The 21,542-nt window shown below is 41.4% G+C and overlaps 1 protein-coding gene across 11 annotated transcripts in view; it reads right to left on the reverse strand.

The window, feature by feature from the left end:
* Positions 1 to 21,542, reverse strand: part of msi2b (musashi RNA-binding protein 2b) — a 288,895-nt gene that overhangs the window by 117,984 nt on the left and 149,369 nt on the right. For all 11 annotated transcript variants that reach the window (XM_085364359.1, XM_085364356.1, XM_085364361.1 and 8 more), the window contains exon 7: positions 3,557 to 3,605. In XM_085364359.1, the coding sequence (XP_085220485.1) occupies positions 3,557 to 3,605 (49 nt within the window). The remainder of the gene's footprint in view (positions 1 to 3,556; positions 3,606 to 21,542) is intronic.

Raw genomic sequence — 21,542 nt, forward strand, 5'->3', positions numbered from 1 at the left:
TTGTTGCAGCCAATAGAAATTGGAGCGAAGCAGCCAAACAGAAAGTGAGATGATATCTCAGCTACTGTATTGACACCAAGCTTGATGTTTAGATTTGGTAATTCTTCTTCAGGTCATCAAAAAAACAAAAAACAAAAACAAACAAACAACAAAAAAACCCCATGCTTCGCCATGGGAAGCAGCAATAATTAAAAATGCACTTTTCCTATTGGTGCTTGCAGCCAAGCTTTTATTGTGACCAGATCAAGTTGCCATGGAGACTGTGCCGTGCTGGACTGCTTGATCTGTCATCATCATCATCATCATTATCATAATCATCATCCGTGAAACTTGCAAGTATATTTTAGCATCGGAATTGCATTGCTCTAATTTCTGTTGTGCGTGTGGTTCTTGTTTTGATTTGTGTGTAGTAAGAGTGATGCTGGGAAGCTGCTCGTGAATAATATCTATGCTAAATATTTTCACCTTGTACAAGGTACCTTTTGAATTATACGTGGGGTACAATGAGAGTGCTACTGTGGTGGAGAAGCAGGGCTAATTACGGTGTGGTAGAGTAGCACTTAATAAGGGACGCTTACGAGTAACAAGACAAAGAATTCATTTATCATCTACTGTAACTTGTAACTCACAAATTAAACCCCAATGCTTTGGCGGATAATGATATTTGCCACTCTTTCATCATGCTCTCAATCCCATCCCTTTTACAGATGCCATTTTTCTGCACCCCTGTAACACTCTTCATGGCACTGCCAATTGTGTTTGACAGTGAAAATCACATTTGAGATCATAGATCATATGTCAGCCAGTGGGACGGGAGGAGGTAAAGGGATGACAGAACGATTTTTGACTCAGGGCTATACCAAAAGCTTTTATTTCCCACCCATATAGCTTGTCTTGTCATCTAATTTTGGCATGTGAAGGCATGTTGAGGGGGCTGGAAATGATGACTGGTATGTGTAGTCTGTGACTGCTGTGCTCATGGCCCTGTCCCCAGTCTGTGTTTTGGAGCAAAGGCACTGTTTGCTGGACCTCCTGCACAACCGAATAAACCACCCATAAACAAGAAAAGTTAAAAATATCTTGTGAAATAATGCCCTGAAATTCTCCTCTCTGTCACAAAATGAATGTCAGGAGAAAAAAAAGGGGAAGGTTGTAGGGAGGCGGAGCAGGAGTCGGTGAGGGTGGGGTGGTGGTGGTGGTGGTGGTGGGGGGGGGGGGGGGGGGGGGGACACTGCAGTAGAACATGGAACAATAGGCGCCCTCTGGCATCAACCTCTGGACAGCCCAAGCCGCTCAGCAAAGACACTGAACTCACCCACAATGAACTGCTGCAGCGGGAAGGGAGGCTTTAGAGAGTTCAATTTCCAGCACAATTGGCTGTATTCTACTCCTTTAAATGCCAAGGAGATGGTGTGCAGCGTGTGCCTTTGTGAGGAGCTTTGCTTACAGCGAGTGTCCTCTAACAGGAGAGACAGAAGGAGAAAGACTAGAGATGGCGAAGACAGGCCAGAATGGGAGATGGTTTGGGGACAGAAATAGTGTGACTGGATAGAAGAAAAGGAAAAACGAATAAGACTGAATGACCGGGAGAGATAGAGAGTAAAAAGGAAAAAAAAAAAAAGGTAGAAACGAGAAGGGTAGAGAATGTCTCCTCTGGTTGTCGTTTCGCCAGGCTCGCAGGACCGTCTGAAGGACAATGCTGCTACTAGTGAAGTGTGACGTTTGTCCTCTATCCAATTCACCACAGCCCCAAAGAAAACACTCACAATCAAGTGTCGATCATGCATCTCAAACACAATAAGCTCTTCCAAAAAAAAAAACAAAAAACATCACATTATACAGCAATATACAGCACTGACCTTAGGTAAGAAATGTTTAGGGAGAAAAACAAAAAAGCTACAGAAATGACATTCAAATGAGGCCATCTGAACCTTTGCTGTTGTGCAGCAGTAAAAGAGCACCTTTAAAAGGTTTTAAGTAGTAAAAATAGCATTTTTCTTTTTACAGTATAACCTCCCAATGTTCAAGTAAATATAGCAAATAAAAATATGACCAGTCACATTAATGGCTCTGGTGAATAACTTCTTAGAGGTTTGTAATATTCTGCGCCATTCATCTGAAAGACCTGTTGTGCTTTTTTTGTTTTTTTTCCCTCAAGATGAAAAAAAGCAAATATCTACCGTGTCAAATTCCCACTGGAACAAATAATCAAAACGCTACTTAGACAAAACAGCAACCGCAGGAAGAACTGCACCTGACGCCTGTCTCCGTGTCACACTCAATATAAATATGCCCGCTGTCATCAGAAAAATTGCCAAGGAGGCTGTTTCTCCATCACTGTCTTCATTTGAAGGGCATTTTGCTGCCCAAAGGCAAACGCCTATCACACTCTCCAAGCATGGCGCCCAGCCCCTTTCACAGAGGGCTGGCGGTGCAGCAGACAGGAGAGAGAAGAGCAAGAAATAAGAGAGAGTGTGAGAAAAGCCTTCGTCTCAAAGCAGACCTCACACTGGGTTCTGTCACTACAGATCAAAATCCCCTCAAAGCCATAGATCACTTCCACTATAGTTCACATGTTTCACACTTAGAAACTGTTTACCAGACTCAAAAGAGTTTGCCTCCACAGCACTCACACACGGATATAGCTTAAAAACCAAAGACAGAGCTCACTCGCAAAACAATAACTGCTTTCGATCCCAGAACACTGCACTTAAACATTTATACACTTTGAGGGGACGACTTCTTCGCTGCAAACAAATATTTACATCTATATGCTCAGCCCAGCTGAGTGAGAGGGTTGTGATGCCAGCTCTGCCTACAAGTGAGCTGACTGGCGTGACAAACACAGCAGTGTCTGCTCCTTTTTCTTGTGGAAATACCTGTCAGCGCCTGTCGACTGCTCACGCACACAATGATACATACAGGCATAAACAGCCAGGGACAGTCTGTCTCCTAAAAAGTTCCTTTAGCGTACCTGTGTGAGGCAGCAATACCAACCATCGCACAGTTTTGAGGATAAGTGACAGGCCTATATACGTGTCTGCCGGTGGTTAAGTCGGGGCCTAAAAGAGTGTCGCTTGGCTTAAATACGCCGACGCCGCATTGTGGTGCAGGGAGGAAACCTGTCTTTGGAAAGTCCTTCTGCTTGAGAGAGAAATGTCCCCCCTCATCTCAGATAAGGAGCTGATGAGATAAAGCGATAAAGTCAGTGCTTCTCCTGGGTCTTATCTGATGCTGTTATCTGACTGCACAGCACCCACCATCTCGCAATCTTTACACCCTTTAAGCACCTCTCTGAAACACTCACACCAGCATCATCGCAGACACACACACACTCTCCATCTAATGCTCAAACATTCTAAACACCATACCAGCTTATTGATTACTTTGACACGCTCCCATTGTTGAACAGATGGCACACCTAATATCATGTGAAATGGAACTGTTCTGTGTTATCTCATGGGGAAAGGACATAAAATGACTATTTTCTCACCTTTCGGAAAGACAGAGGGGGAAAAAAACATCAGGAAAGGGGGAACAGAAGCTGTGCACTTACCTCTATGTCTGTTAGTAGTCTTATCAAACATAAGCATGGCATCATCAACCTGGAAGACATAAGAGGAGTGCCGACATTAGCTTAATCTTTTCGGCAAGTACCTCGCATCACCTTCTCCCTATTGAATCGCAGCTCGTCTACTCGCAGTAATTGCTCTTAGAATATTTATTTTCGCTCCTTTACACTGATTTCTTCCCCAGCACCCCTCTCCCACATAATAAATCAGAGTTCACGCTGTGTTGTCGGGTTACCACTTCCGTGTCCATCTATAGATTAGAATTTCAGCGATAAAGAAATCCATGCAATCACAGTGGCGTTACGTGTTTTCTGGATTAGATGTGGCAAATATGTGAAGAGCAGCAATGGGAGAAAAATTAACAAAAACTACCAGAAGAAAAAAGAAAGAAAGAAGAAGAAGAAAAACAGTGTTGACAATATGTTTATTTTGATGAACACTGATGTCCAGTCTTGTGGAGAGGGACAGATAGACACATTATACTAAGCGGGTGTGAGACAAATGTGATCCTTCCTCATCTCAGAGCCCCAGCAGCCCCAGCAGCAGCAGCAGCAGCATCATCCACCATAATATCATCCTTCATCATGTCCAATAAAGCCACACACAGACAGGCAGAATTTTTTTTCACACATCCCCGAAAAACAGATCTCTAGACACACTCTTCTTTCTATAATGCTGATGAAATGCTTAAAAAACAGACTGAGGCATGCTCATTTAGCCTGTGATGTTGTCTAAGAAAAAAAAGAAGAAAAGAAAAAAAAGATGGAGGAGTAGAGAGCAGCAGCAGCAGCAGCAGACAGAAACAAAAAGAGGGAGCACTCTGCACCATTCACTCCCTGGTTATGGTCTATAGGTAAGTGTAACTGTACTGAGGAGGCTTAATAGTGTGCAAGTGTGCATCTGTGCTTTTCACGGGAGGGTTACAAAGCTTCGGGAGGAGATGGGAAGAGACAAGAATAGGGGGTCTCACTCAAACCGAACTGTCTGATTGGATAAAGAGAAGTGCCTGGCAGCCAGGCAGACTAGCGCTGGCACGCTGTTCGTGCCACCCTCTTGCCACACATTTGGCACACAAGACGTTGGCACAGCTTGTAGGGCCAAGTTACTCACTGTATGGCTCACAGGCACTTGATTTGCTCCTCCCTAAATTATTTCCAAATTGTCAAATTTAGCAAGCAATACTGATGTGAATCCTCAAGTAACTTATACACACACCCAGTGCCTGAGCACCTGAATTGCTGTTTGCCAGACTACCTGAAAAGGAAGGCAGGCAGAGCCTGCAGGTAAATGTTGCAGAAAGGTAGGGCTTATTAAATCCTACAGAGTTGCATCACTTCTGCAAATTAGTGATAAACAACAGCTGTGACAGAACAAAACAATGGATGTTACGTGTGGTTAAGTTAAGCCAGAGTCATTGCAAGAGAGAGACATGGCAAGTGAAGAATCTTGAATTAAAACGTGGAACTTGTGCAAGGGGTGATATTGTTTAAAATGGCAGGCAGGCATTTCACACTCACTTTCTAAAATAATAATCGCTTGCTCAAGTCTTTACAAAGAGGACAAAAGGCAGTCTATCTTAAGTACTGTCAGGAAATGCTCAAGTGTGGGTATAAATTCAGCAGAGCTGCTGGTACTTGAGCTGGCACTTTTATACAATCACTAACAAAGTTATTATTTTCCCTGGACTATTTCTCTTTGTCAACACAAAAGGGTAAAAAATAATAATAATGAAGTTTGCAGTGTCTCTGAAAAATGTGCTATCTGATGACTGTGTGGCGGGAAAATATTACAGGGGGAGTACAAATAAACAGCTGCCGGGCAACATCACCTGCAGCAACAGTTTTCTAAACAGACATTTAAAATGTCACCAAACCTAACGTCTGTCTCATTCCAGCCGATCTAATCAAAATCACATTAAAGTGAGAGGAAACTGGGAAACTGCAACCCATAAGTGCTAATGGCTGCAGTCCACTGGCTAGGTTTAAAGAACCCAAAGAAACTTGTAGACTGTTTAGTGTCTACACCGTACTGAAAACAAGAGGTGAGAAAACTCCAATTTGGTCCATTTCTGTAGCTGGAATTCAGCTTGTAGCACCAGAAAGAGTTTCTAATGCCTAAGCATTTGACAGCGTGAAAGCTGCATTGCAGAGCAAAGATGGAATGGCATGTTTACCAACTATGGTAAACGTTTAATTTGACAAGCGTGGCTGACAGCCTGTGATCATTTACATGGGAGACAGAAATTTATAGCATTTGACTTCTGTCATCTAATGTCAGTGATACTGGAAGAGCCAACAGAGTCACTAGTCCATGCATCAGTAGAAGTGCAAACAAAAATGGCATATTTATTTGACACTTAAAGAAATACAGGCACATAGAAACATGGCACATAGAACTTCCCAAAACATTAAATAGAATAGCATTGTATTTTAAAGCAAAATAACACAACATAAATTAACATTAAGACCCTACAGACCCTACAATATCAGAGAGTTCAAACATATGCATACAGTGTGAATGACATTACATCCACATGACCAAAAACTTGGCGACAGTAGGGAGGAAGAACTTTCTCCTAATAGGAAAAGACCTCTGGTGGACTCAATTTAAGGGAGTTTCATCCATCTGGCTTGACCAGTTGGTGAAAAGGGTTACACTACATAGGAAAAACTACTAGGGCACTTACAGATTATACCTATAGAAGCCGCTCAGCAATGGAAACCTATGCCACGTATTTGTGCTGATGTTAATGGCAGCTGTGGTGTGGAACTCTGCAGTTATTGAGCCAGCAGTGCATGGGCGAAATATATACAGTATGTGCCTCAGATCTGTAATTTTTATTCAGCTGTTGATCATGGAATCTTGGTAGTATCACGCTTTAATTCAGCAAGCTTTTTAGAATAACCCATTCTTTCACAAATGTTTGTAAAGACATGGCTAGGTGCATGATATTATATACCTGTGACAATGAGACAGAAAACACTAAAAACACATAGACAAAGTCACTCCATACTTTGTCCATGTGGTGTAAGAAAAGACAGAGTAGAGGAGAACAGAAAGAGCACCAACAACAGTCATGGCAAACAAATAACTTGGTTTACAGATGAAGACAAATTATTAGTCCCTTTGAAATTTTAATTTTTAATCAAAGTTTTCCCAGCTGCTTTTTTAACAGAGAAACAAATTTTCCTCATAGCATTTCTAAAAATATTGTCTTTAGAGAGCATGATTTTTTTCTATTTGCAAACAACAACAGAATTATTTCAGAAAAGAAAAATTACCAGGGTCAATATTATTAGCCCCCTGAAAAACTGACCTTTTTTGAGCCATAGAAACAAACCACTGGTCTATAATGATTTGCTTTAGCTGTGTAATGGTCAAAGCTTGTAAAATCAAGTTAAAACTGAGGCTTCTCTTCCAATTTATACACAGAACAAAAACCTTTGTTCTGTATTTGATTTGAGCTGTCACTTGAGAAAGCATAATGCCAAAAATGAAATAAATTAGTTTAGACTTGAGAAAATTAATTGTTGATGGTCACAAACCAGGAGATGGACATACAAAATTATCACAGCGTTTCTAACTGTCAAGAACTGGAGCGAGAAGTATCATCAAGAAATTCAAAGAGAGCCACACAGTACAGAACAAGCCTGGCAGAGATTAGCAAGTGAAAGATTTCAAAAAGTTTGGAAAGAAAACTACTGAGAGATGTGTCTAAACACCCCAGAACAAGACACTAGTAAATGACTTAGCCAAGTCAGGAACAGTAGTCTCAAGAAGACAATCACTAGAACCCTGCACAGGGATGGGCTGTGAGGTTAGAGAGTAAGAAAAACTCAGCTTCTGCAGAAGAGACGCCTTCAAGCCATACTGAAGTATGCTAAGGACAACCTGGAGAAGGATTATACATACTGGAAGCACATCCTCCAGTAAGATAAGATGAAACTACCCATATGGAAAAGATATATATAAATCTTATAAAGTTTGTATCTGTCTTGTATGAAACTTGTATGAAAAGCATACAAGAGTGAAAACACATATAAGATCCCTTGAAAAATTATATAATGAAACTTGTATGTTTTGGATACTTACTAAAAAAATATACGAAAGTAATGAGAAAGTGGCCACTTTCATGAGTAAATCATGTAAGCCTTATATGATTTATATATGATTTACTCATGAAAGTGGCCACTTTCATGAGTAAATCATATATGGTTTTACTATTTCTTTTCCATATGGGTAGAGCTGTTTGGCCAGAGAGACCCAGTAAAACACAGGGTGGGAGTATTATGTTGTGTGGATGCTTCAGTGCGTCTGGAGCTCGTCAAGCACGAAGGAACCACGAAGAAAGAAGATTTCAAAAGAAAATCTCAAGCAGTCAGCAGCAAAACTGAGTCTTGGTCGTCACTTTGTCTTCCAACGCAACAATGACCCAAAACATATGCCACTTTTAGTGAAGATTTCTTCACTAAAAGTGGCATATGTTTTGGGTCATTGTTGCGTGAACCAAAGTGAATGTTACAGACTGGCCTGTGCAAAGCCCTGACTTGAATCCCACTGAAAATCAATGGGCTGACTGAAGACCAAGATCCATACCAGAGGACCATCAAATCTGGGAGAGATTGAGAGACTCATCAGAAGAAGAATGGGCTGGGAGACTTGTTGTAAACCACAACAAATGCCTACAGGCTGTTATCCAGCAAAGGATACACAACTGACTGTTAGCATCAGAGAGCTAATAATGCTGATGTTGGTCATTTTGGTGCTTATGGAATAATTGATTTTCTGTGTCCAAGATCAAACTGGGATGTTTGGAGAAGCTGTGTTAAAAGTTCTTTGCTCTGTTTAAGAACTTGGGAAATAGTTAAAAAAAAAAAAAAAAAAAAAAAAGCAGAAGAAGAAGAAGGAGGAAGGAAAAGACAAAGAAAAAAAGAAAACAAAACTCACCTGTAAGTCTGGATGAGTTATTACAGTTTTGCATTATTTAATTAGTTTTCATTTAATACGTTTTTGTTTTCAGTGTCATTTCAAATTCCAAAGTAGTTTTAGTTGTTTCCGTTTAGTTTTTATTGTTACAAAATGTTTCATTTTAGTTTTTATTACGCTGACTGTATAATTTGGAGAGTTTATGTCAAACATCCAGAAATAAAAATGCAAATACAGTGCTTTTTGAAGACAGCCTAAGCATAGTCATGTAGACATCTCAATAAATAGACCAACATTAAAACTTAAAGAGACATCTTGCACTTTTTAATTTGAGTTATCTTTTTATCGGTAGACAGTGGAATTTCAGTTAGCTCTCATGTTTTTAAGTTCAGTTTTTTTCTTCCCCCATTAACAATTTTTTCCACACATAGTTTTTGGTTTTTTGTTTCATTTTAGTTAACTCTAACAATCTCGGCTACAATAAGGTGAATAACATACGTCTTTCCTCTTGCTGTCTTGAGCACTGCGGTGGGTTGTGTTGTCATGTGGTGCTGTATAAACAAGTGGCCCGCAGTTTCATCAGCCATCAGCCACCACGAGCCCTTCATGCAGTTTGACATTCAGATATCTGCACTCTAATATTGATAGTATTGCCACCATAAAGCCATTTACAACCTGAGAGCAGAAAGACTGCTACTTTGTAAAATGAAGTGAGGTCTATTAAAGGAAGTGTATTACATAAATGTGTGAACTGTGTTGTTGTGACATTATTAGAGAAGGACCATCCTGTCAGCGAGACCCATCCAACAAAGAACACAGATTCACAGTGAAGCACTGATGGGCACTTTAACAAAGAATGTGCACATCATGTGAGGGTCACACTCCAGCAGGTCATACTATACACCCTCCCCTCTCTCTCTCTCTCTCTCTCTCTCTCTCTCTCTCTCTATGCCACTTGCAGAGTCTATAGAACCATCTCCCGTGCTTCAGGGCTTTTCAATGTAGTTATTCAAGCAGAACACAACTGTGTGCCTCCATCTGATAGAAGGTTAAGGACCTCTTCACTGCTCACAAAAAAAAGCCCGCCACACAGAGGTGAGGCCAGGCTCACCTCAGGGAAGAAATCTTTCTCTGTCCTCCTCCTCCTTCTCTTTCACTCTTCCTTTTCTCCTGGCACAGTGAAAAGAAAGGTTCAAAGGATAATGGCTGTCTTATCACTATGTAAAAAGGGAATGGGAACTCCAGCGAAGTGCCTGGCCTTTTGTGACAATGAAGAAAAGAGCAAAAGTCTATTTCACTGTGGTATATGCACTGGAACAGTCCATGACCGCTTAAGAAGAGGCTGCTGGAAGGCAGTCAGCGGGCGAGAGGCCGGGCAGCTCTTTAACTGAACCTGCAGCAAACACATCTGAACCAAATAACCTCTAACAAAGGGCCAGCAGAAGTGTATGTCAAGTGTTGGCTTACTAGCAATACACAGAAAGAAGGTAGTGATTTCATACTAGAGCCCTTTCCTCTTTCTGAATCCCATTGTGCAAGCTCTTACACTGTTGCTATTACAAATTGTTCATAAGTCATGTGAAAGAACTTCTGCCTGGGCTTTAAAGGCATTGACCAACAGATCGCACATTAATTGGTGCACTGGGAGCTTTTACGCATTCACTGTGTTGTCAAACAACTAATCAATGCAAATGCTAGAAGACTAGCATCCTCCTCTGAGTTCTGGAGAACCAGAGGAAATATTTGGTGTCCTTTACAGGTTGTGTGCTTTGATTGATTAGTAGTGTTTACGCAGTATTTAATGCACCTCTGAAGGTTTTATCTACAGCATGCCTTTTGGTTGAAGTTAAAAGACTTTTTTGCTCCAAGTTCTGTCTGTGAAACTATTTTTTTTCTCTATTGTCGTGACCACTGAAGGTAAGTCATCTTTGGAGTAACATGACGGTAAAGCTCTATATCACTCTGCTTCAATAAGCCGTGAAAAAGAGACCTTTTCTGATATATAGCACAAGGTTCAAACTCACACCAAGTACAACCTCTTTGTCTGTGTCAATCCATATGTTTGAACAAGCACAGAAAAATACATGCTAATTCTAGAAAAAAAAGAAAAATGTGGTTGAATGATGAATTATGTATCAAAGGACAAACACATCAATAAAGGCTAATGTGCTCTGTTTTTGGACAGGAAAACAGCAGAGGTGCCAGGTGACAGGGGGAGATTTAAGAGCTCTGGAAATGAATTATGACAGCTATTTAGATAGGTGTCAAATGCACATTTACATTCAGCTCATGGCTGAAGGCTAGAGGAGCTTTCCTGCAATTTGGGGGTGACACTGATATAGATCATATCTGATGCCAAAGGAACGAAGGCCTGAGCCACAGATAGTGACCTGAGAGTAGGCTGTGCCTATCCTTTTGTTGTGTCTGTCTTTGTACTGGCACCTGGTGCGGCTTTGTGCTGGCTGCACTGGGATACACAGTGGTTTCTTTTCTTGCTTTTATTACACTTGCTGTGAACTTCATTTTTATCTGAGTGGAAAAAATTGAGCTGTGTGTAGTTATTAGGCAATTTTGGTGTCAGTTTTGGTGTCAAGGATTACTGGGATTTGTGCTCACGCTGCCAACACCAAAGCACCGACTGGGCTATTTGCATCAGTTTACCAGGTGATGCTCAAAATCATTTGTGGCCAATTCAGCATGAAAAAAATCCTGCTACAAATGCCTCGATTACAAAAAAAATATCACAGTGCCAATTTTCTATTGGCACAACTCAAAGCAATAAATACAGATCATGTGAACAGGTTTGGCCCTCAATATACCCTACAGTAAAAGCGCTTTTCATAAGTAGAACCCTGGTTTAAGCTGTCTTGCTGGCAAGCATCCATTTTTCTCAAGTGTTTCTGACTAAAGGGCCGACTCCCTCCTATTTCTAGGGACAGCTGCTTGTAGCCGAACCTGCAGCACAGCCTTGCAGCCGGGTGGGTAAAGGGGGCAAAAAAGAAATCCCTCCATCGATCAGTGATGTATCACATCATTATTATCATTACCGCTGTGACAGATAAGGTCATGGTCGAGGAGAAAAACTCAGCTCGCGCTGCCCCTTCATCAACACTCCCCTCGCAGTAGTGCATCTAATATTCTATTACAATGATGGCAATTAACAGAGAAATGATAGCGACCAGTGACAATAGACAAATTTGTGACAACCCTTTCAATTGTTCTTTTGTAGAGGAAATCTATATCATTGTCTGGGAACGTTGAGCTGCAGTGTGCTGCATCCACGCTTGAGCGCTTTTACAAGTGGTAGTTTAACGAGGAGCAGAGGGCAAAATTTTAGCTCCCCATAAGCTCTTGCAATTACACAAGGTGGCAAAAGGGACAGCGTTCTTAAGCGTGAGCCGAGATGGACGAGCTATTCTTTCAGCGTCCAACGAGCCAGGGGCCAGGCCAGCTATGTTTAATCTGGAACGCAACCTTTTTCTTTCCCAAAAGGAATATTCCTTATTATAATGGATGAGTGGCAACCCTCCGCAGAAGTGATAAAAATGCACGGCTAGAGTGCAAACTTAACACACACATCACACACATACAGATAGAAAAAGCACAGCGATGTCGGGGTGAAGAGAAGCTTATCTGCTGTCTGCTCTGTCTACCATATTTCTCTCTCTTTTTTCTTTTAAGTAAATATGTCTGTTTCATAGTTTCCCCCAGCAAAACTTTATTCCTTAACTCTTTTGAAAATAAATAAATAAAAATTTAAGAAATGCCAATTTGCACAGATTTAAAGGGACAAATACTTTGTTACTGGACAGAAAACACAAGGTGCTGCAAGGCTGCCCTAGAAGTGTAACATATTAATCAGAATCAATCACGTTTGATTGGCAAATACAAAGTCTTACCTGTTACACTATATTCTGTATAATACACAGTGTGACGCAACCACAGAGCTCCACAAAGGAAACTAGCTGGCAGTATACACGCTTCATCTATTATTTTTATATCCACTGCTGAAAAACAGAAGCAACAGACGGATTTGTGTTTTTCAGCATTTATTCCACAGAAATTCTTGTGTATGTAATTATTAATGATATACACCACTGGCGCATTGTCACTGCTTATTCCACTAACTTTCCCTCTTGTTGACATTAACAAAATGGCTTGAGAGAAACAGTTGAGGAGGACAATTCCTCAAATCTGTCAGGATTACATATTTATGAGGTCCCCTGCTCAGCATCCAAGGAGGTCGCTATGGTGATACAAACTGATGTATATTCGAACAATGAACTTTGCTTTGTGTGTCGAGAATGCCTTAGAGCATTGTTGAAATGGTTAGAACAGATCCTACCACGGAGCTCTGAGCAGCTTTCAGATCAGCAAATACACAATTAAAAAGACAGTCATGCTGAGGCCACTCTAATCAATGTACTGTTACAAAGAAATGTAATAAAAGGATGATGGAGTGATGCCTTCAGGAAGCTGCTGTATTGTTAGAGCAGACTGTAGCACTGTTGTGCCACAAAAATATTTTATTAGCACAACTCCACACATCTAGGCTCCCACAGAAAAAAACGATGGAGGTAACAATGAGTCATACTCTGACACCCTGTTCTTGTAATTGAACCAAATTTCTATACAAAACAATGTTTTATTCTTAAGTAATCCCAATTATGCACTACAGAAACATAACACTGTCACCCAGGGAGTCTTGTTTACCTACAATTAAGGAACATTCTTTCGACGTCCACCCTCCAAACCAACCATCTGTGATACTGAGCAGATTGTATTATATGGAAAATAGCCTCAACATTTCATGAAGGATAAAAGTCAGCTTTCAGACTGGTCTTAAAAGCTGTGTGTTTCTCATTTAAAACAGCCACTGTGACCCCATTACACAGAAGGAAACCTCAGGTTCTTCCTTCCTGTGTCAACTAAAGTTCGGTATATTGCTCGGTCTGGCCCTCTGTTTGGCCTCACAGAGGCATGTCCACACACTTGAGCTCAGTATGCTTGAGGAAGTAGGACTTGGTCTCGTCCATCAATCCGCCTGTCTTCCTTTGCCAAGCTGCAGGGAACTACCCATTATGGAGTCATTTTATTAATAGGGCCCCTTTCCTCTCCGCCACACTCTTGCAGAGTGCCTCCTCATTCTGTCAGAATGGAGTATGCCTGCAAGCCACCTCCATGAAACTGCTGCACCAGGGCCCTCCCTCTTTCTCCCATGTGAAAGCTCAGGCTGGGAAATATTATGCTTTCAAGCTAAAATAGTATTTGGAGAGGTGAGCAATCCCTAAGCCCTACAGCAAACAGTTTAACATTGAGGACTTATTTAAAATGATGTCCTTCCTCCTAGAAAGCCAATCAGATTCCTCTTTTAGCAGACACACACATGGACAAAGGCACAAACAAACACACAAAACAAGTTTGACATTCTGCACCCCCCTTTTCCCCCCTCCTTCTTGTAAATATATAGCTCGGAGCACCTTTGACCAGAGGGTGTGGAAAGGTCAGAGGATGCAGTATAGTTTAGGGAGGATGAGTGAAAACACATTGCAAAAAGGTTAAAGACATGGCCGGGGAGAGGTTTGTTTAACTGGACTTAATATGAGGAGATTGCAGAAGATGAAAAGGATTGAAGTGGCATTAGGGTACACAACTTCTATTAAATGCATTTGAATACATAATAAGTTCATTCACTTCAAAAACTTTTCCCATATTCCATTTGCCGTCTTGTTGCTGATATTTCATTTCATTATTTACTATATTTTGGAATTCAAATATTCAGCCAACGTCCCTTTTACTGTCCCTCTTAAAGTTTTTGCTGTTGCTCTCTCGGTTTTCATTGCAGAAGCAGTAAAGGTGTGCAGACAGTTTATGCCAACATAAAAGCAGCTACCAATGATTAAACCTTTTTTCAGCACCTTTCTTAGAAGCCCCATTCCCATTCATTTTCAAACATAAAGAGCCTGTTTTAAAACTCTATTATAAATGCCACCTACGCAGATCCAGTTGCTTAAATCAGGCTCACTGTGTTGCTAAAAGAGTATTTCGAACCATTCCAACTTTTAGCACTAGTCAGAATTAGCATGCAGGTAATATGCCAGTGACATGCCTCAGTGACTGACAGAAAAACTGTCTGAGAAACTTTTCACCTTGCTTGCTGATAAGATCTTTATCTAATTGTCTGCATAGTGCAAACTAGAAGGAATACGAATAAAACTGGTATCAATATTTCATAACTGGGCTAAACTGCAGTGAGGCAGCAAAACCTCTGTTTCTTAAAGCTTTATTCTAAATGTAACTGCAGCATACTTAACAACATTTACTAATATTGAGTATAGGCCTGTTAGACTTTAACTCAGAGTCAATTAAATTTAGTTTCAGTTCAGTTTTATTTATACAGAGCCAAGTCACAACAACAAAACAGCTAGCTTAAAACTACCACAGATAAATCTTACGTTTTGTTTACTTGGACTTTTACAGTGTAGGGCCAGAAAAGCTCCAGTACTATTCATTTGTAAAGATGACCACATATATTCGCCTGTCAGGTCAACCATTCCTACCGCTTAAATGAGCCACCACTGACAGCCTGGGTTGTTGTGGAGAAACAGCAGTTGGTGCGATTTGGCCTGTAATGCAGACTCAGGAGAGGTTTGTTCACATGTTGGTGCCCTACCCTACAACATTCTGATGCTGATTGGTGTATCTGAGCACAGCAACTATCTGGCATTTAAGTTAAACTCAAAGATGTTCAAAGGATGGCTATAGGCCAAAGAACTGCAGTGCTGCTTTTGCCCTCAAGGTCGGGATGTCCCAGTAGCTCTGATGTCATGTGAAAGCTATGGATTGCAGCATAACTAAGCGAAGGTACCGGATCACCTGATTCAGCCTTAACTATATACTTAGTCAAAAAGGAAGGTTTTTTAAGGTCTAATCTTAAAAGTAAAAGAGAGGTTTTCAGTCTCCCGAATCCAAACTGGGAGTTGGTTTCACAGAAAAGGGGCCTGAAAGCTGAAGGATCTGCCTTCCATTCTACTTTTAAATACCAGAGGAACCATTAGTAAGCCAGTAGTCTGAGAGTCAAGTGCTCTATTGCGGTAATATGGTACTATTAGGTCTTTAAGATAAAATGGGGCTTGATTATACAAGAATATCAGGCCTAGTTACGAGGCCTGCTATTTTTTTTAATACACACTATTACACTAATAAGTTACTTGCAAGATAGGGTCTTACGTACAGTTTTGATAGGCATATTATTGAAATAAGGTATCTCTTCACCACTGATATGGAGTTGTGAAATGCCGGCTTAACTGAGCTCTTTTCTCCAGTGGAGAAATGACTAGATAGAAATTAACCTAGTCTGAATGAGTGCTTGTCCTTCTCTGTGATAGTGTCTGCTCTTCTTCACATGTGAATCTAAGAGGTGGCCTTGAATGGGAGAGGTCGCTTTTAGTTCACTTTGTTGTGTTTGAGTATACTCAGGAAAGCAAAAGGCTTCCACTGTAGCCCTGTGACTGCTTCAGCTTAACTAAAAGACACAGCCAGAAGTGCCTCACATAATAAGCCATTTACTAATTGTGTTAATAACCAGCCGGAAAATAAAATCTCAACAATGGACTATTTTGTGTCCATGAATTAGTGAAAGTGCTCAATGACTGTTCATGAGTCCGATCCATAAATCTCTTTTAGGAGACAAGGTGTGTATTATGTACTTTGATATTAATAGGTGAACAAGAGGGATAAAATGAACTGCTAGGCTCAAGTGAATAGCATTAATTTCACTCACAATGGCCACCACCCCTAATACCTGCAGTGTTTTACTTAGATTAGGGTTAAGCTTTTTTTTTCTTTTTTATAAGACCATTTCAATAATTTGACATTCCTCCCCAGAATGGGGGAGAATGAGCGTCGATAAAAACTTTTTTTCCCCTCCTCCTTTTCATGCAAAACACTTTCATCTGTCATTTCATGATAGCCCGTCTCTCTTTGTCAGCATAAATACGGAAGCCCCTATTTGAATATGGTTACACATCCCTCTATTTATTAAAGCTTGGATTAACATGACAGGAAGTTTTGTCTGGGGGCTCTTTAAGATGGCTCAGAGAGGCAATCTGGTGACAGTAATAGGATCCAGCTAATATACTTGACTGATGCTCCTTTCCCAGTGTTATAAAGCAGAACAATGGGAGTGGGGTTCTGGGAGTGAATACATTGTGTTTTGAAACTGTGTGTGTAAGTGAGTGTGTGTGTCTGGGGGGACGAGGGTGCGCTAATCAGGCAGAATACCATCACTTAGCAAATATAAGGGCTGAAGAAATAAAAATACTAAAGGTCACAGAGCAATTCCATCAGGATAAGTATGCTACAATTAAATGAATAGACAAAGGCTCTGACATTAGTGGGAGCTATAATAATGTTTTACTCCAGTGTCTGGGAGTTTGTAGAGATTTGTTAAAGGTTGGCTTTAGAAAATAAACAGAAAATCATTTGATTCCTGCTCTTCGTCCGCTGGAGAAACACTCGAGTTGCTATTCTTTCCTCTTTGATGTCAGGTGTTGGGGGAATCCTCGCGTGCAGGCATTTGTTCTTTTTCTTTATTGAACATAGTACTATTGTATTTGTTTGACTTAAAATCCACAAGAAGCCTTTAAAACTGAGGCATAAAAATAAATCTGCAACAAGGTAATCAAGTATCGCGATAAGTGAGCAGCAGCAATGACCGCTTTTTTCAAAAGTGTGAACATTTCTCTGCTTTCCCTTCAAATGTCACAGCATAACCTTGGGGGCTCTGAACTGTAAATTTAAGTGTTGTTGTTTATATTCTTGTAGAGCAAGTGATAAATTTGCTAATTAAGAAAGTAATTGGCACATTATTCGCTAATGAAAATTATTAATCATCATTAGGAGAATGCAGGTTTGTATTTCTGTTTGAGAAAGAGGTGGAAAAGCCATTGTTTGCTTTCAGTTAATCCTGAAGAATATTCAGAATGCATCAAACATTAATCCCTGTATCCTAAACTGAACTGTGAGCCGAGTGCGTCATACGCCCCTGCTGTTTACCTTGTTGTTGTTATTTTCACTTATGCTTTTTATTTTTCTAAACTCTGAGTTGTTTTGTTGTTTGTTGATTCCAAGTTGTGATAGATATTGCTGTCAATATTACTCCGAGAGCCACTTGTTTACAGACTATCTCCATATGTCAGGGAAGCTATGGACGGACCGGATACGCGTCCATGAGAGTGTATTTGTGTGCATGCGCTCAGCCTAGATAGGTTAGCGGATCAAGAACACATCTGTTTTAGAGATAGAGGGGAATCTGTGTTTCTCCCCCAAACCTCTCAATACTAATTAACGATCCACTGATAGTGGCCAAATGCCAGCTGTCATTAGCGGCCGATGCGGCACAAGTACACAGATGCAGATGTGCACGCCCTCAAACCCAGATGTGTGGCGGTCACCCACCACCAGACCACCGTAGGTCTGTGGATAAGATACATTAACCCTCCAACTCCTCACGCTGCTTCCCATATACCTCAACAAGCGGTAACATGGAAAAACGATATTAATCTCAACATGCAGCTATATGTCTGGTCTGTACTGCATGAGAGCTGGTAGTGAGCTGTGCCTGTTAAACAGACAGCACTTACACTGTATTCTTAAAGACGTGAATGACAACCTCAATTCTCGAGTAGCTGTGGACCTTTGACTTCTTCACTGATAGTGCCATTTGCGTGCTCTCAACCAGTGTGCTCGGTAAAAGCATCTGACAGCTATCTTTGATTTTATTTAGCAACGATTTCAGCTATGCCTGTATCTAAAAGGATGTGCCACCCACTCCCTTGTCTCTTGCGTGGTTTCTCTCCGCCTGGATCTGTCACTCTGTGCCTCGGTGACAGGGTCAGATAGAGAGAGCAAAGCAGCGAGAGGTGTGACACTGTGAGCAGATGAGGGTCTACCCGTATGGAGGCCCCCAGCATGACACCCATCACGGCTACCCGGACAGCCGCCAGTTGGTCCGAATAATGCCGCCCACGCTGGCTTTGGCAGGAAGTCCAGAAGCCACCGGACCACCAGGCAGCCCTGCTTTTTCTTTCATAATCAAACGGAGCCATCATTAACGTCGATATTTGCACCAGAAGAAAACATTCAAAGACTATTCAAATCGTACTGGAAAATTTGGTGATGTGATATTTTGCTACGATTTGTAACCTTCTAGCATTTACTAAATATTTAATGGGTATGTGTACCTACAATGATAACAGACAGAAAAAACACCCCCCCCATCCCTCTTTAAAATTTTCCTTGAAAAACCAGAGCAGCCTCGCCTCGTCTCGTCTCTCTTCCCCTCTCCCAGTGCAGCCTGCCTGCCGCCATCTCATGACAGCATCTCTCCATCTCTCACAGCCCTCTGATCTCTGTGTCAACAGGCGACACCAGCAGCTCGCACTAACTCAGCGCGCATCAGCCCATCTGCAAGGCAAAAAACGCCCCCTATCTACACGTGCATTTAACGTATGACGATGGATACGATTAATGGCGGAGTTAGCATATACCGTAAGTGCGTGGCAATGTCTTTACAGCAGACAAGGTACCACTTGAAAAGATGCCTTGCTTTGCAATAAAGACAGCTCGTGAACCTTTTCTGCAGATTCTCCACGAGGCTGGGAATTTGCAAGCAGCAGGTAGGAGATCAAAGCTGCTGCTGACATTCTTGGCAAACACAGATTTATTCAACTCATCGAGAATTGTCGCAATGTTTTCTCAGCGGCCTCTTATCTCGATGTGTACCTTTACTGATGGGGGTTTATTAGTTATCAGTGGGCTAGGTGGGAGGCTGCACGGTTGTCCAGCTCAGGTCCAAACTCATACAGAGGATGTGATGACAGGATCCGAATCGCTCTGTGGTTACTCAGTGGAATTCAAATGCCAATCCCCCTGCCCAGCGCCATCTCCTCTCCCTCTCTCTCGCTCTCTCTTTCATTTGTCATCTCGCCCTCTCTCTTCCCTCCCCTCTCCCCCAGTGTTTGTCAGGGTTGGTGATTAGCTGTCACCCTCTGCAGAAGCAGATAACACCCCACACAGCCCGTTTCCCCTCTGGGAGCATGCACACACGTAGAACAGGGAAACACACAAATACACAAGTGCGCGCACATGCATGCAAACTAAAGGCACTTAAAAACTCTGTCAAATGCAGTCAAAATTGTGATGAGTGTATCACAGTTTTGCATGCATTTACTTCAGGCATTCTCATCTATATAAACTCCATGGTAACTATGGCTATCGTTCAGATTTTATCATGTTAATCGGTTCCAGTTCTTATTAACTCTGGCTCCAGTTCTTTTATTCTCTACACATTTAGGCTGCCACAAACTGTTATTTGTCACAATCTTTAAAAACATCTCCTATTTTGCCATACACGTGTTAAATGTTGCATCTTTTCATGCTGCTTTACACGGGCTGGAAATACCTGATTTTCAGACATGTGGATCGGCGTTTTTATCCCATCAGATCCAATTTTTCTTATCCTGAATGAATGATTTTTGGCAGCACTTTATATTAATCTACTCTTATTCACCATTAACTAGTTGCTTATTACCATGTATATCAGGAGCTTTTTATATTAATTAGTGATTACAAAACACATATTATTGCCTTCATTTACAACTAATATGCCATTAACTTTAAGAGTTTTCCCACAATAACTTCCTAATTTTTGACTAATAACTGTCAAAGTGCATGTGATGTAAATAATGAGGACCTCAGTGAGGAATGGGGAACATAATCTGTGTTAGATTTGGAGATATTTGCACATCAAAACTTTTAGTATTTTATTACAAAAGAAAACATTTATTATGGAGAACTGTTATTCTTGCAGCACTGCTTTCCTATAAACCTTATAGTGAGCAACGTACACATGCCTAATATTGTGTTGGTCTCCCTTTTTCCTGCCACAACAGCCCTGAACTGTCGAGGTATGGACTCCACTAGACTCCTGAAGGTGTGCTGTGGTATCTGCACCAAGATATTAGCAGCAGATCCTTTAAGTCCTGTAACTTACGAGGTGGGGCCAACATGGATCGGACTTGTTTGTCCTGCACATCCCACACATGCTTGATTTGGAGGTCAAATCAACACCTCAAACTCATTGTTGTTGCACTCCTCAAACCATTCCTAAACCATTTTTGCTTTGTGGCAGGCCACATTACACTCCTGAAAGCCATCGGGGAATACCGTTACCATGAAAGGTGAACATGGTCTGCAGCAATGCTTAAGTTGGTGGTACATGTCAAAGTAACATTTATATGAATCACAGGACACCAAGGTTTCGCAGCAGAACATTACCAAAAGCATCTACGTGCCTCTGGGGGCTAAATTTCTTCCCATAGTGCATCCTGGTGCCAGGTGTTTTCCCAGGTAAGTGACCCACACGAACACGTCCATCCACGTGATGTAAAACAAAATAAGTTACTGAGACACCTTTTTCCATTGTTCTGGTTCTGATGATCATATGCCCATTGTTGGTGCTTTCAGCAGTAGACAGGGGTCAGAATGGGTACCCCGACTGGTCAGCAGCTATGCAGCCAGATATCCAACAAATTGTGATGCACTGTGTATTCTGACCTTTCTATCAGAACCAGCATCAACTTTTTTCTGTGGCGGCTCATTTGTTGGGCTGGACCACACGGGCCAGCCTTCGCTCCCCATGTACATCACTGAGCCTTGGCCGCCTATGACCCTGTCACTGGTTCACTACTGTTCCTCCCATGGACCAGAGATAATCAGTCTTCTTCACTTCACCTGTCAGTGGTCACAGAGTTATGCCTGATTGGTGTAAATGATCCACACCTATACATTGCAGCTGCTGGGTTTTTTTAGCCAGAAAAAGGACAGGCAGGGAACTGAAACAGCTCTATCAACTAGGGCACAACACATGTACATTAATTACAATCTAAATATAACAACTGCTGGGGGCGGTTGCTGCTCTGGAGATACAAAGGGTTTGTCCACCAATCAGAGGGTCAGTGGATTGATGCCTGGCTCCAGTTT

This window comes from Diplotaxodon limnothrissa, linkage group LG10 (genome assembly GCF_057381915.1).
Source record: "Diplotaxodon limnothrissa isolate DT_005_m linkage group LG10, D_limnothrissa_male_GT1.1, whole genome shotgun sequence".
NCBI classification, from domain to species: domain Eukaryota; kingdom Metazoa; phylum Chordata; class Actinopteri; order Cichliformes; family Cichlidae; genus Diplotaxodon; species Diplotaxodon limnothrissa.